Source organism: Megalopta genalis, chromosome 9 (genome assembly GCF_051020955.1).
Source record: "Megalopta genalis isolate 19385.01 chromosome 9, iyMegGena1_principal, whole genome shotgun sequence".
In the NCBI taxonomy this organism is placed as follows: domain Eukaryota; kingdom Metazoa; phylum Arthropoda; class Insecta; order Hymenoptera; family Halictidae; genus Megalopta; species Megalopta genalis.
Window position 1 is genome coordinate 15,816,417 of NC_135021.1, and position 15,319 is coordinate 15,831,735.

Genomic DNA, 15,319 nt, shown 5'->3' on the forward strand with positions numbered 1-15,319 from the left:
AAATGGAACAGAGAGTCCCTTGTTCTGAACTTTTCAATGCTCGGCTACTGGCCGGATGCTCGTTTGCGAAGCAGTAGCATTTTGTCTCGATCTATCGACACTCTCTCATGTGTCATTCGAAGCAGTGCCTCCTTACAAGCTGACTTATAACAGTAACGAATTCCGACGATTTCGATGATTTGTTCGCCCGTGTATCGTGGAACGATAATGCCAAAAGTCTTTCGAACTCTGTCGAAACAAGTGAATCGTTAAAACTTCGTTGGGAATTCTCGTTGCGCCAATCATGCTTCGTAGACACGTCGATCCTTGATTAACTACATAGTATGTTAAGTGTTCAATGGGGAACTGTATCCGATATTTCAGTGAGCATACTTATCGCTATGACAATTATGCAGAAGCATTACAGAATTCGATGCTGTCGATATCTGTTCGATCAAGACGACCATAGAAAGCAATCAATGATATGTGTAAACGTCGCCGCAGGAGGATTGAGCTCTGTTACCCTCCGACTCTGAACTGTTGTGTTAAATCGGCGAGATCGCCCTCCGTGTAATATGCCCTGACAGTATCGAGCAACAAATGTGAATTGCAAAGATGACCGATCCCATTGCGAGCAAGTGGATATTGATCGGATTATTATCAATTCCGTTCGTCCTGATCGTGTCTTCCGATCGAATCGACACGGGGTTGCACGTAGGAGTCGAAGAGGACAAAGCGACCTCGATGTTCTACGATTATTACAAAGACATAAGTGAAAACGAGAGCACGGAGAACACGGAGAAACCGTTCAAAAACAAGCCCGACACTTTGTCGCGTCTTTTCAAAATGAACATCGATCGATTGAAGAATCAAACGGATCAGGCGAGTACTATACTCTCTCGATCCGTAATTCGTCCACGCAGAATCGCCGGTATCTCGCAGATGGTTAATCCAGCGAAACGTCTTTCAGATGGAATTAATTTTCCTGGTCGACGCGTCGGGTTCCGTCGGCTTGCAGAACTTCCAATGCGAGCTGAACTTCGTGAAGAACCTTCTGTCGGACTTCATCGTGGGGCCCACGGCTACCAGAGCCGCGATCGTAACGTTCGGCGGAAGACGAAACATCAGGCGCAACGTCGATCAAATATCTCGTGCCGGCGACAACGATCACAAGTGCTATTTATTAAACAAACAATTAAGCAACGTTAATTACACCGGCGGCGGGACATACACGCGCGGCGCTCTCATCGAGGCCATCGTAAGCACTTTTCAATTCTTCAGCCATTCTATCATGCAATTTCTCATTTAGAGCGACGAATTTGTGCAAGTAAAGCTTGGCGAAATTGTGACTGGAAACTTTCTTGTTATTACTTTTCTTAATATACACGGTTCCTTTAATTTTACTCAGACTGCGCGCAGAAATGGACAATTTGGGAAGAGGAGATACGATTACTCGAGCCTTGCGGCTTGTTTTTATAGTTACCGATTGTTAACAACTATAAAAACGAGTCGATTAAAACAAAAAGACTCGAATAATAGTACCTCCTCTTCCCGAATTGTCCATTTTTGTGCACAATCTGAGCGTCAATTAGGCAGAACTTACTGTATTTAGATCAATTGTGTAGCCGCGCGTTTCTTCGAATTGTGTTTTGCACGTTCTTGGGTCTATTGTTCTAAAATGCTTGCCGTCATTCGGTGTTAGAGGATCCTCGAGAAAGCCCGGCAGACCGCGAAGAAAGCAGTGTTCCTTATCACCGACGGCTTCAGCAATGGCGGCGACCCACGACCCGCCGCGAATCTTCTGAAAAGTGCAGGTGCGACGATATTCTCTTTCGGGATTCGAACTGGCAACGTTCAAGAGCTCCAAGATATAGCCAGCTTTCCCGGATACTCGCACAGCTACTTCCTCGATAGTTTCGCAGAGTTCGAGGCTTTTGCGCGACGCGCTTTGCATCGCGGTAAGTTCGACGCGCCTCGCTGAACTTAGCGTTGTAAGACAAACGCCGCATCTCGATTTCGTAGAAATTTCAATTTTCGTAGAATATCTAAGATCTCGACTATCGAAGCTTAAAGATGATTCGTACACTTCGGTCGGCCGCGCAATGGTCTGTTGTGCATACTTTCGTCTTTCAGATTTGAGAACGGGGAAATACGAGCCAGTGACGTTATCGGACAATTGCAACATCTTGTGCGGCAACATCAGCGAAACCGGAAACGATCAGAGCTGCTGCGATAATTTCGCGACGTGCTCCTGCGGCATCGCGACCGGGCATTATGCTTGCATTTGCCCGACCGGGTACTTTGGCTCGGGTTTCAAAGGATCCTGTCAACGTGAGTTCAACAAACATCCAATCCAGCGATCTCAGCGGAATTGAAATGTTTATTATACTAAGTTCTCGTTGCATTCGCTTTCCCAAGCGTGCCCGAATGGCACCTACGCCTTGGAAGAGATTTCCGGCGATTCAACGTCCACCTGCGTACCTTGTCCTGACGTGAATCACGTGACTGTTAAAGTACCAGCAACTTCGTTGGAAGATTGCGTTTGTGCGTCAGGATTCATCACCGACGGAAACAAGTGCGAAGGTAATTTATTTATTTCGCGTTTCTTCAACTACCAAATGAATCCTTTACCAGGCGCGAGACGTGGCATACCACCAGGCAAACGTATTATATCTTTAAGGGGATCAGGAAATTCCGGCACGTACGGCCCGTACTTTTCGAGGCGGAATTTTGTTTTCGATGCGAGCCAACCGTACTGTAAAGTAAATAGATTTGTTTTTGGATCGTCGTTGAATTGTTCAATTACTTAATTTAACCCTTTGCACTCGAGTGTCGACTCTACGGCGCCATTAAAAACTACTATATCGCATTACAAAATAATTTTAACATTATCAAATCGGTTTGTATATAAAATCTGTTTTTTCTGTAACTATTGCGTGAGCCGCAAAATGCAGTTTCATACGTATAAAGTGCATTAAGCTATATAAAATGGAAATACTATGGGTCGAAGAAACTATTTTGAATTTCGAGTTAAAATGTCTCCGACTGCAAAGGGTTAATTCTCACCTCGGCGCTCGTGGTCACCGGAAACGGCAAGCACGTTTTCCCTTCTTCCCAAACAAATTTTTCGGTATCGATGATCGCGTGCTTCTGTTCGCACAGTTTCGACATTTCTTTCTCCAATTTCCTGCATGTTTAATCGTCAATGTTATTTTTTTATTCGTACGCGAAATTTATTTACGATACTTACCCATATTCGTCCAACAACCATTCGTACGTATCCAACCATTTCATTTGCAACAGCCTTTCTTTAATTATCGCCTCGGTTAAGTTCCTTGAAGTGGAGACGAAGTCGTGCGGTTTATTCGAGCGTGGATCCATTGTCGCGTTTGATAAAAATACTATAAAATTATTTAAATGTCATAAAATTGACGAGATCAATTTCGGTTCGTTCGGAATGAAGTTTGGAAGCGTACTGGCTACTGACGCAAGAAAGCTGATAACTTCTCCGTATTAAAGCACAATCTCAGTCTCGATCGATTGTTCGTGCAAACGATTGAAGTATTACCTTGAAGTCGTAACAGCAAGATGACTTTAAACTGTTTGACCGAAATTGCGATAACTTCGCGAGATTATAATTCTCACAATTTTGTGAAGACTTTTTATGGTGCTTCGCAGTGATCACGTGTCCCAGATTGAAGATCCCCGAGAATGGATATCTGGTTAAAGCGAGCGCGTGCAATAACGTGGTGCATGCAGCTTGTGGCATAAGATGCAGAATCGGTTTCTACCTAACAGGCGATAGTATTCGACTTTGCAGCAAAGATGGTAATTGGTCTGGAAACGAGCCGAAATGTTTACGTGAGTTTATCAAGTAATTAGGTTACGAATATATTGCTGAATGCTTGGAAATCTCTCTCGCATTCTTCTGAGACAGTGAAAACATGTCCGGCACTTCGAGCACCCTCGCACGGTCGAGTGCGGTGCCAGAACGAAGATGATCAACAGTTGATCACAGAGGGCGATACAGCATTCCCGATCGACACTCGTTGCCAATTTCGATGCGACAATGGCTATCAGCTTCGCGGGAGCAAGCTTCGCAATTGTTTGCCTTTGTCGCAATGGGATGGCCTCAAGGCAACGTGTAAAGGTAAAGTTTTGTTGGCCTTGGCTTAGCATTTTCTAGACTGGGAATACTGGAAATACTGCATGCAATGAAATAAATTATTTTAGATAGACGTGCAAAGAACAACAAATTCTCCCTAATTCGCGCACAGATTGTGCATCAAAATGGACAATTTGGGAAGAGGAGATACGATTATTCGAACCTCGTGGTTCGTTTCTATAGTTACCGATTGTCAAAATAACTATAGAAACGTATAATAACAAATAACTGTACAATATAAACAACTGTAAATAATCGCACGAATTAGGGAGAATTAACTATAGAAACGTATAATAACAAATAACTGTACAATATAAACAACTGTAAATAATCGCGCGAATTAGGGAGAATTTACTGCATTGCTTTTGAAAATAATAAAACCGCGTTATCCTTTGCATTGGTCGGTATCAGCTAATTCAATGATTTCGTTAAGCGAGAGATTAATAAACAAGAAAATGTTAAACAATCGAATCGTGCATCGTTTGCACTTGAATCTGTTTGTTCATTCCATTCATTTTCAGGGATAAAATGCGAGCCTCTGAAGCGAATACCGCATGGAAAGATCTCACCCGAAATCTGTTCCGGGCCGGAGAAGGTACCGTTCGCCACAAATTGCACAATTACGTGCAAGAAAGGTTTCGTACTCGAGGGTCCGCGTGCAAGAATGTGCGGAGGACGCTCCGGAGTCTGGACGCAACGACGCAGCGTTAACCGCTGCATAGGTTGTTACAAAATTCCAAAGATCTGTTGTTTCGAAGGATAATGAAATTTTGCAATTTGTCGCAGTCAGTTTTCTGATTTTTTTAAATAATTTTTCTTTGTCAGACAAAGTACCACCCACGATAACGTGTCCACCGGACGTCGTCGTTGAAAGTTTGCCGGGGAAAAATTATGCTCACGTAAATTGGACGAGCCCTGTGGTCACTGACAACGCGGACGATTCACCGACGGTTTGGAGCAAACCGTACGTTACGATGCCTTGGAAAGCAAAAATCGGTTCGCGTACTGTCGTTTACATGGCGCAGGACTCAACCGGGAATAAAGCTAGATGCAAATTCAAAGTCAAAGTTCTCGGTATAATTCCAAGACTTAGTTCAATCGATAATATACAAAATAATAATAATTATAATAAATAATAATAATTAATTAAATAATAAGTAATAATAATTGTAATAAAATAATAATAATAATAATTGTCGATTGTTTTAGACACCGAGCCGCCGATGATCGAGAACTGTGTAGATCCACCGATACTTTTCACTGATAACGGGATCGGGATAAGCAACGTGACTTGGGATGAACCCGGTTTTTACGATAACTCGAAAACACCGGTACGAGTGGAACAAAATCATCGTCCTGGCGAAAGCACATTCCCGATTGGACTTACGACAGTCATGTACAACGCGATCGATAAGTATGATAACGTGGCGAGTTGTGCGTTGAACATCACTATAAAAGGTACCCAGCTGAAGTAATTATTCATTCGTGAATCGATCTTGATCTTACACTTAGTAAATTAGCCGGTTATTATCTCTTCGATTCACTTGCGAAGTTTTCAATTTCAAAAAAAACTCGATGCATACCTCGTGTAACGTATATTCTGTTGTTTATAGATGTATGTCAAGAAATTCCGCAAGTGTTGCACGGATATTCAAATTGTTCGACGTTGGAGAATAAGACGGACGAGTGCGCTCTGGTTTGCGACGATGGGTTCCAGTTCGCTAACGAACTTCCAAATCTTCGTGCCGTGGAAGATGTATTGTTATTAAAGTGCAATACAAGTAACATGAATTGGACCGAAGAAAATTATATTTACGACTGTTCTGGTACGCTAGAAATATCTATAAAATTCGAACGAACAAAGAATATTGAATACATATAGGGATTCGCAGTAATAATTGAAGACGATTGTATCTATACACAGAATCAACTGCGCCGAAGACCGTATCTCAAGAAGGAAGCATCGTCTTAGAAGGGAATGCAACGTGCGACAATCGAACGACCCTGCGCGAAGTAAGCATACATTCTTCGTTCTCGTCGACTTCTGAATTAGATCCTGTTAAATACTTGATTATTATCTGAATTAGTTGAGCGAGTACATCACGGCCGATCTAAGATCGACGTTGCTCAACATTTGTGGCAATGACGTCGAATGCAATCTGATCACCTTCGATCCTGAGTGCAAGGCGGACGCCGAATTAGCGGAAGACCTCTATTTCAACTCGTTAAGGAAACGGAGGGACTCAAATTCTAACATCTTTGCATTCGAATTGTTTTTCAACGAAGACCCTGCGTACGATGTCGATGATAAAACGAAGAAGAACGTTAAAAGGAACGAGGATTCTAGTAGAAACAAATCAAGGGCGATGAAAAGGAAAGAAAAAATCGAAATAAAGTTCAAAATTCTCGGTAAACAAATACTGAAATATTCTTGCGAGAAAATTTCTGTTTGTTTTATACGGGAATCCATTTTGCGCAGGAAAAATCGTCGAGGAAAACGTGAACAATCCGAGAGAAGGAATAAAAAAGTTGAGGCATAAGATGGAGTCAATGTTGCAGTTCGGGAAACTGAATTTGTTGGACGAGAAGACTAATCGACAGATCGCCGAACTTGCGTTGAACCTCCATGTCGTTTTCAAAAATTTCGAAGAGCTTTGCGAGCCAGGAAGCGTTCTCAAAAAGCACTCTTGCGGTAAATAAATTCATTAATTTTGTTACATCTTCATCTGTCAATGTTTTATCAATCTTTCCTCGAACCTAGTGAAATGTCCGTTGGGAACTTTCTTCGACGCGTCGGCTCATCGATGTCGACCGTGTCCTTTCGGCGAATACGAAGATACTACCGGCTCCTTAAAATGCAAACGGTGTCCTGAACAGACGTCCACGAAGAGAATGCATTCGAGATCTATGCGTGATTGCATACGTAAATGAAAATATGCTGGTTTTAGGAACATTTAGAGTTTCGATTATTTCTTTTACAGTAACATTATTTGTTCTTTCACAGCTTTGTGTCGGCCAGGATATTACTCCCGAAAGAAACGATACCACGGTATCCGTATAGCTCTCGAGCCTTGCCTAAAATGCGACATTGGATCTTACCAGTCGGACTATGGACAAAATCATTGTCTGTCTTGTCCATCCAATACTACCACAGAAAATCGTGGTTCCAGGGATGTAAACGATTGCTTGCCACTGTATAAAATCGACGCAAATACTTGCCAATTTGGATCATGCTTGAACGGTGCACAGTGCGTGCAAGAAGACAACGACTTCAGTTGCGAGTGTCTCGATTATTATGTCGGTCAGCAATTTTCTTATGCCTTTTGCTACAATTAAATGAAATTTTGTTTACCATGCTAATTTGATAAACAAATATTACCAGGATCAAAATGCGAGATGTTCCGAAATCCATGCGACTCTTCGCCATGTTTGCACGGCGCAACTTGTAACATTCATAATCTCGCGAACAGCGCAGTAAATTATAGTTGCTCGTGCGAGAATGGTTACACGGGGCATAACTGCGAAGTAAGTGCGATATTCTCTAATACATTAGTAGAATGTGATAAATAATATTCATGTTTCTAGCTTCGCATCGACGAGTGCGCTCTGAACACCTGCCGAAACAATGGCAGTTGCGTTAGCACGGAAAACGATTATAACTGCGAATGCAAGGATGGTTTTGAAGGTATTTTGACGAATCAAGAATAATACGCCTTCTTAATTGCCAGGTATTCGATCAGAACGTTTTCATTCTTTCTAACGAAGCGTTTCAATTCTTAGGAGAATTTTGTGAAATTCTCATGGATCGCTGCGATCCTCCGCCATGCTTGGAGGGATCTACCTGTCGCACTGTTAATGAAACCTGGCAATGCATTTGTAAGCCTGGTTTCCTCGGGCGTCATTGCAATTTGTTGCCTTGCGACTGGTTGCCTTGTCAAGGGAATTCCTACTGCGTGAATATTGAAGAGGAAAATGCAACACGGTCGAGCTACAGGTGTGTAAAAGTAAATTGGTAATTACTTGAGAAAGTAGACATACATATTTTGATAATTGATGTTGGTTAACTAGGATTAACCGATTACTATCAATTAGATGAACTTAACTGTGTCGTTAATGGTACTTTATTGTTAGATGCCAATGTAACGATGGTTATACCGGAGAAAATTGCACAACAAGAATAGATCACTGCGGTAGTCTTCCATGTCGAAATAATGGAACATGTTCGAATGGAATTTACAATTACACGTGCACCTGTCCTATCCCGTTCACAGGAGGCAATTGCGAGACTGGAAAGTATAGTCTTGATGAACATCTTGCTGTTTTGTTTATCAGACTTGAACAAATGTTTCATATAATATTTTCCTTTATTTATAGAATTGCCATCCGATTATGTCGTGCATTTTACTAAATCAGGGACCACTGACTACGTCAGAATGAACGGTCCGGCAGTTAATATCGCCGAGGTAACTAATGAAATGGCTTAATGATAAACTAAATAAATCACATACATATATAAACTTTTAGTTAACGGCATGCTTGTGGTTGCAATCGAAGGACACATTTAATTATGGAACTGTGCTCTCGTACGCAACGCGTTATTATGACAACACGTTCACATTAACCGATTACAACGGGTAACAAAAACGTTATTGTAAAAAGAAGTATGACAGTTTGTAAAGTATACCACATGATAAATGATATTGTTCTATTATAGACTCGTTATATACATCAATGGGCAGAAAGTAGTCACCGATATCAAGGTGAACGATGGTCATTGGCATTTCGTTTGCATTACCTGGGAAGGCGAAAATGGCATCTGGAATGTATTTATCGACGGACTTTTGCGAGATAATGGATCTCGTTTAGCCAAAAATACTGTTATTCAAGGTGATAATATATCTTATGGCAACAAGGAAATAGAGTATATTTTTAAATCATTAATCGCGTAGACCAGTGCTCGGAATGTTGCGTTTCAAAGCATTCCGAACACTGGCGTGTAATAATTCCTCTAGCTCTTATAAAGTGATTCCTTGTTCTCAATGATTTATTAAATTCACGAATAATCGAACGAAGCACTCAATATTCTTTTATAATAAGGCAATGGTACTCTCGTGATCGGGCAAGAGCAAGATCGAGTCGGGGGTGGATTCTCCGAATCAGAATCCTTCCTGGGAAAAGTAACTTTGCTAGATATTTGGAACAGAATTTTATCAGCGGCAGAAGTAAAACATTTATTCAACACCTGTGACAAATATTATGGTAACATGATCGCGTGGCCGCAGGTGCAAGTGCACGCACACGGCGACATCGCGGTAATTATTACACTAAATTTTCTTACACTAAACAATTCCGATTCGGATGAAGAGACTTTTGATTGAAAAAACATATTTCTCAGATACTGGGCAGCTCGTTCTGCCGCGGATGTCCTTTGCCAGTCGTTCCGTTTAAAGGGAGTATAAATGTCAGTGAAGATTTATCGGAGATTACCTACCACTGCGATCTCGGTTACGCGGTGCGATTTCGGGGAAAGGAGCATCGATCGTTGAAAATGAAATGTCTGAAACAAGGACATTGGGAAGGCTACTATAGCCCTGTCTGCGCTAGTAAGATCAAACATAAATTGAGGACAATGATTAGACCAGTTCGATCAAATTACGGAGGACCATTAACTATTTACATTTTCTAGTATTATAGAAGTATTGTTCATCCTTCATGGCAATAAGTTTGTTCTTCGTTTCAGGGAAAAGGTGTGGCTTCCCAGGATATTTTCCTCGAGGTCGCATACACGGTAAATCGTATTTCTTCGGGAACGAGATACATTATTCTTGTTTGAGCGGATATCAGCTTCTAGGAAATCCTCGTAGAATCTGTAATGCTGAAGGAAAATGGACTGGCGTGGCTCCTGTTTGCATAGGTGAACGAATCATTTGTTTTTGTGCAATAATATATCTTGTATTATACATTAACTTCTACCACAGGAAGAACGTGTAAGAATTTACTGGCTCCAGAACACGGTGATATCGAGTACGTGAGAGAGGAATACGAGAGAGACGATCTGTCGATTCTTCAGGTATGAATCGCAGAAATGCATTGATTGATAAAAGCTTTTAACGAAATTTTGTTCCAGGTGGGTCAGCAACTGGAGTTTAAATGTGATACGGGATATCATTTAGTTGGCGAGAAGTTCTTGACGTGCTTAGAGTCGGGATTATGGGATCATGAGAGACCAACGTGTGAAATTTACGGATGTCCATCGCCAAAGGAGTGAGTTAAACAAGAATAATAATAAACATAAAGTGATCTGTCATCAACATATATGTAATCTCACATTTTCACGACGATTTGTCTAATTAATTTATTGGTTCTAGCCGGCATTTTTATCGCATTGAAGATAACCGTTCATTTCAGTTTATTCAATTTCTGTTTACAGAATCGATCACGGTTACATAATTTTTACCAATTCCAATAATCTACACGAGACTTCTACCATAAGCTTGGATGCGAAGACGTTTAATAAAACTATCGAAAGAAATTATTATTTCGATGATATTGTTGGATACTCTTGTCATGCGGGATACAAATTTCAGAGACAACATAATTTATTGACTGAATTTAAACTTCGATGTACGGAAAATGGTACTTGGAGTGGATTCGTTCCTGATTGTGTGCCGCTTAAATGTTCCTGGCCTGGTACCATAGATAATGGCAAAATATTTTTAAAAACGCAAAATGATACCGTCGAGTTCTTAAAAGCTGTAGTACCAAATACTACAAAGGAGGATACGACATTAAAAGAAAATAGTGATCTGGAAGATCAGTTAGTTGTTGGCTCAGAAATTTTGATAAAATGTGATACAGGATACAAATTAATTGGAGACAACATTGGGACATGCATGAACAATGAAAAATGGTCATTGACGTTACCGTCTTGTAAGCCTACTGAATGTTCTATCCCAGAGTGTCCACTTTTTAAATATCTTTATAGAGAAATAGGTGACAATAATCATACTAATATCTGGAGGAATAATATTAGGGAACAGAATGTGTATTTTAATGGGACCTATAAAAACTTAGAATACTTTGTAAAAGGTCATAGTTATAAAGATCAAATAGTTCTTGCTTGTAAGAATAACAATGAAATCAAGATAACCGATGGTAATGGTAATATACATGTTTCCAATTTAACGTGGTCTTGTAGTAAGAATGGTACTTGGCAAATCGATTATTTGAAATTAAATAGTAACATAATTGAAAATTTATTTGACAACGGATTAGTTGATATCTGCCAAGAAACGATTTGTCCTTTAGTTACAGTAAGTATTGTATATGACTATTTTTTGATAAGCAATTTAAAGAACAGCGAGATCCAAATAAAAATTTGCAATAGATTCCAGAATATGGATACATTGTTGGAAATAGTAATAATTATTCAAGAATTGTTAACAGTAGCATTATGTTCAAATGTCGTCATGGTTATATACTTGAAGGCAATGGAGAATCTGTCTGTTTTCCAAACAGCACATGGTCATCAGTTCCTTCTTGTAAACGTAAGAATAAAACCTATAGCATCAACTTAATTGGTACATTATCAAGAAAGTATTATATGTTGTAGCTGTAGTATGTGGGAAGCCACCAAAACTTATAAATATGGTGTTAAAAGAAGACAGTATTGAAACAGTAAGTTTCATATTTGGCAACATGATTACATATCAGTGTCTACCTGGATACTTAATGTTTGGCCAACCGAATGCACGATGTCTCGCAAGTGGAAATTGGTCCAAAGTGTACGGTACATGTTCAAGTAAGTATCTCCACATAGAAAGTATATTTTATCAACTTTTTAAAATTAATTTATATTTGTAGAGCTATCATGTAATAAACCAAAACTTCCACCCGGTGTCACTGTACATGGTCGTTCATATTTATATCAAGATCAGTTGACGTATGTGTGTCCTAACAGCAGGAAACAGGGATTGATAACGTGTAAAGCAGACGGTCAATGGAGTGATCCACCAAACTGCAATGATCATTGACAAGGGAAATTTCTAGCATAATTAAAATAAATCATTGTAATAAATTTATGTGACAGTTTTTTATTCAATGTCAAAATTATCAGATCTTCAATTTTTATATTTTTTTTGTTCAACACTCCATAAGTGTGTTTTCACCAAATAATATTTTAATACTGTACAAGAGATACATTTATCAATAAAAAATTGCAATGTTATTCTTAGAATATTTTATGCACTTATGCATATGTCTTTGTAACACAGTGGAACCTGATTCTTTCAAATACAAAATTGTTAATCAATATATAATACTGAGCATTCCGTAGACTCTTAATTTTAAAGTCTTTAATTTACTCCATAATGAACTGAAACTTTTTACTGATATAAAAACGATAATGTATTATGATATATAATCGTTGATCATATGTATTTAAAATTTTTGAATTTTGTAAACCTTGAGTGCAATGAGAAAGAAGTAAAGATATATATGTATATAACAACGCATTATTAATAGTTCATCACATATACACATCTATTGATATAGTACACTGCCTTTTGGTATAAATAGGATTCATACATGTATAAACGCACTGTATCAGAATATTCGAGGAAGAGCAATGAACGGTAAAACCATAAAAATAATTTGTAGTATGAAATGTTCGAGTCATTTATACTTGTCTACTATTGGTACGATAAAAACGGAGCACCTTTTATGATATTCAACACTTATTAGCATAGCTACATTAAATAAGACATGTACTGTTCTCACAAATTTTCATTGCTCGGAATCCTAATCTTTTAGAACTAAATTATGACTTGTTTTGTACAAATAAGAGGAGAATCAATTTTTACTTTCAGTGAAATATAAATGCGTCGATCTGGCCTCAAAAATCTTGTTAAATAAAATTTTTACAAAATGATAATTGAATGTGTTCAATTACGAACACGTGTATTTTAAGTACAATTAATCATTTTGTAAAATAAAGATTATCCAAAATTTTAGCTATACTAACATAATAATTTATCTAAATCACTGAACACCTTTCAGAGTTCCGACTTTGAACTGTAGGAATATTTAGGTTTTAATTCTTCAATCCGCTTAATAAAATCTGTCTTCTCTATACAACCATCGCATGCTTCATCCCAGTCACTCAAGATCTTTTTCAAATCACGCACTTTGAGTTTACTCAAATCAACTGTGTCAATATCAATTTGTTTCTCTGAAATTTAAAGATGTCGTTATTATGTGTAAGAATCAAATAACAGTAAGTAAATGTAAGAACATTTAGTATGCATACCAAATCTCAGATCACATATTTGAGCATCTTTCTTCTTCAGCTTTTCACATATTTTGGATGCAGGCATTGACCATGATACAGGCTTACTTAATTCACCTAAGATACCAGTAGCAGATTCTTCCAAACCTCCCAAGTAATAGCACTGAGAAAATAACAATATATTTGGATTATTATAAACTTATTTTTCTTATATTAATTATCAATATAAAAACTTACAAATCTGTTTTCTTTAGATTTTGTGCTTTTACAAAATGTTTTGAATGCTGCTTCTATCTTTCTAGTGTCCTTTTTAACATCATCGGATAATGTGTTCACAAATTTTTCCACAGTAGATATACATACTGTAAAAAATGATAATATTAGTATCGTTTTCTGAGAAAATGAATAAAAATAAATATGAAGGAATAAAATGAAATCCTATAAGAAGTACAGAATATTTATTTATATACCTTCACATTCATCATTTTTTAAAGCTGCTACAGTACAGATCACTCCAACAAGAATGGGTAGTACTAACATCAGTGAGTTATTCATTTTATATTTGTCTTCTAAAAAAAAGAATAATCTTGTATCATATATTATTACATAACATTGAGAAAGTCCATATTACAGTTATAATTGATCGTAATTATATCATTAGAATAATAAGATAATTTAATATTAATAACTTCCTCAATAAATTAAAACGATAAAGTTTATGTCAACTTAAAATAGACGCGTCTGTAAAAAGTGTAAATACAAAATATTGAAAGAAATATATATGTATACAATGATTTTATATAAATAAGAATGAAACTCCAATACAGTGTACCTATTATAGGTAGAATGTAAAAATGACATTAATTAATAAAAGAATGCTTACGTCTACTGTTTATTAGGTTAACAAGAATAACGAAGAAATGCAACTTACATAGCGTTGCGCTAATGAAACAACTTACACACCACACAGAGAATATTCCCGTGAATTCGTATTGTAAATGCACTGGAACTTCTAATTCATGCACTTACAGATTGAAAGAAATTCCTAATGGAACTACATCAGTTTATCTCACGCTTGGCTTTATACACGTTGGGCTCTGTCAAAAGCCCGGAATCCCAGCTGGCAAGTGCTGATTGGTTCACATACGCTATGACTCACGATCAACGTAAGTCTTTTTCAATTGGTTATCGTATGGAGGAAAAAGTGAAAATGTGCATCCACAGAGTATGTATGTACGTATATACGTATGTATATGTATACACATATTCCAATTCTTATTGTTAGATAAGAATACAGTCGTGCCTCACCATAGTAAGCCAAAGCGAGAACAACCGGCTTAAAATTATGAAACAGGTACAGAAACTGCTTCTCTTCTGATTGGTTGGCTTCACAACTAAACAGTGCTGCCCTCACAGTTCTAAACGAAGAGAGGAAGTGGCGAGTGAGCAAGAGAGCACGATATCAGAACGGCACAAACGAAACAAGTCACACCGCAACCTTGTCTCACTTTACTGTGCTTGCGGTCTCACTCTTTTTACACGTCCGTATACCTGGCGTTTCATCTGAAACACTCGGCGCGATATTCGACTTGTACTTTTCGTCCTGTAAGATCCTCGACCACACAGTCCAGTGTATTTTTGCAAATGTTTTGAAACGATGATCATTTCTATAATTATTAAAATTTTCAAAAACCCGTAAGCTACATTTTAGCTAATGGTTTCAACGTTATGAATCTACAAAATTTTGTTAATTCAGCCATCTCAGTACTTGTTACCTGGGACGGTCAGCAATCAATATTCTACTGCACGAAAAAAGAGTTTCGTAAGCAACGAATAATTTCGCAATTATTGAAGCCATGAACGAAACTAGGAATATTTTATCAATAGTA

The 15,319-nt window shown here is 38.3% G+C and overlaps 3 protein-coding genes across 7 annotated transcripts; 1 reads left to right on the top strand and 2 right to left on the bottom strand.

Annotated features, from left to right (window-relative positions):
• The first annotated feature begins 172 nt into the window (after positions 1-172).
• On the top strand, positions 173-12,371 carry LOC117230114 (sushi, von Willebrand factor type A, EGF and pentraxin domain-containing protein 1). Of its 2 annotated transcripts, XM_076524390.1 has the most exons (32): positions 173-861; positions 950-1,237; positions 1,682-1,937; positions 2,113-2,310; positions 2,398-2,562; positions 3,658-3,840; positions 3,917-4,129; positions 4,666-4,866; positions 4,970-5,218; positions 5,354-5,602; positions 5,758-5,970; positions 6,069-6,157; positions 6,232-6,553; positions 6,624-6,836; positions 6,906-7,067; positions 7,149-7,445; positions 7,527-7,669; positions 7,730-7,829; positions 7,925-8,138; positions 8,276-8,432; positions 8,518-8,607; positions 8,669-8,778; positions 8,859-9,031; positions 9,242-9,456; positions 9,540-9,747; positions 9,885-10,058; positions 10,123-10,214; positions 10,272-10,408; positions 10,575-11,457; positions 11,532-11,691; positions 11,757-11,945; positions 12,008-12,371. In XM_076524390.1, the coding sequence occupies exons 1-32, from the start codon at positions 595-597 to the stop codon at positions 12,175-12,177; spliced, it is 6,780 nt and encodes a 2,259-aa protein (XP_076380505.1). In that variant the 5' UTR covers positions 173-594; the 3' UTR covers positions 12,178-12,371. The 2 variants fall into 2 exon arrangements, with proteins under 2 accessions (XP_076380505.1, XP_076380506.1); XM_076524391.1 differs by lacking the exons at positions 173-861; positions 950-1,237; positions 1,682-1,937; positions 2,113-2,310; positions 2,398-2,562 and adding an exon at positions 3,103-3,252.
• LOC117217332 (uncharacterized) lies at positions 2,552-4,023 on the bottom strand. Of its 2 annotated transcripts, none has more exons than XM_033464867.2 (4): positions 3,771-4,023; positions 3,230-3,380; positions 3,046-3,166; positions 2,552-2,734 (listed from the first exon to the last, which is right to left on the bottom strand). In XM_033464867.2, the coding sequence occupies exons 2-4, from the start codon at positions 3,358-3,360 to the stop codon at positions 2,591-2,593; spliced, it is 396 nt and encodes a 131-aa protein (XP_033320758.2). In that variant the 5' UTR covers positions 3,361-3,380; positions 3,771-4,023; the 3' UTR covers positions 2,552-2,590. The 2 variants fall into 2 exon arrangements, with proteins under 2 accessions (XP_033320758.2, XP_033320757.2); XM_033464866.2 differs by having other exon boundaries at positions 3,548-4,017.
• Positions 12,372-12,639: 268 nt separating the features above from the next.
• On the bottom strand, positions 12,640-14,665 carry Manf (mesencephalic astrocyte-derived neurotrophic factor). 3 transcript variants are annotated; one of them, XM_076524405.1, is made up of 5 exons: positions 14,390-14,665; positions 13,901-13,999; positions 13,668-13,792; positions 13,452-13,593; positions 12,640-13,373 (listed from the first exon to the last, which is right to left on the bottom strand). In XM_076524405.1, the coding sequence occupies exons 2-5, from the start codon at positions 13,983-13,985 to the stop codon at positions 13,198-13,200; spliced, it is 528 nt and encodes a 175-aa protein (XP_076380520.1). In that variant the 5' UTR covers positions 13,986-13,999; positions 14,390-14,665; the 3' UTR covers positions 12,640-13,197. The 3 variants fall into 3 exon arrangements, with proteins under 3 accessions (XP_076380520.1, XP_076380518.1, XP_076380519.1); XM_076524403.1 differs by having other exon boundaries at positions 14,362-14,657; XM_076524404.1 differs by lacking the exon at positions 14,390-14,665 and adding an exon at positions 14,314-14,333.
• Between the last annotated feature and the right edge of the window lie 654 nt (positions 14,666-15,319).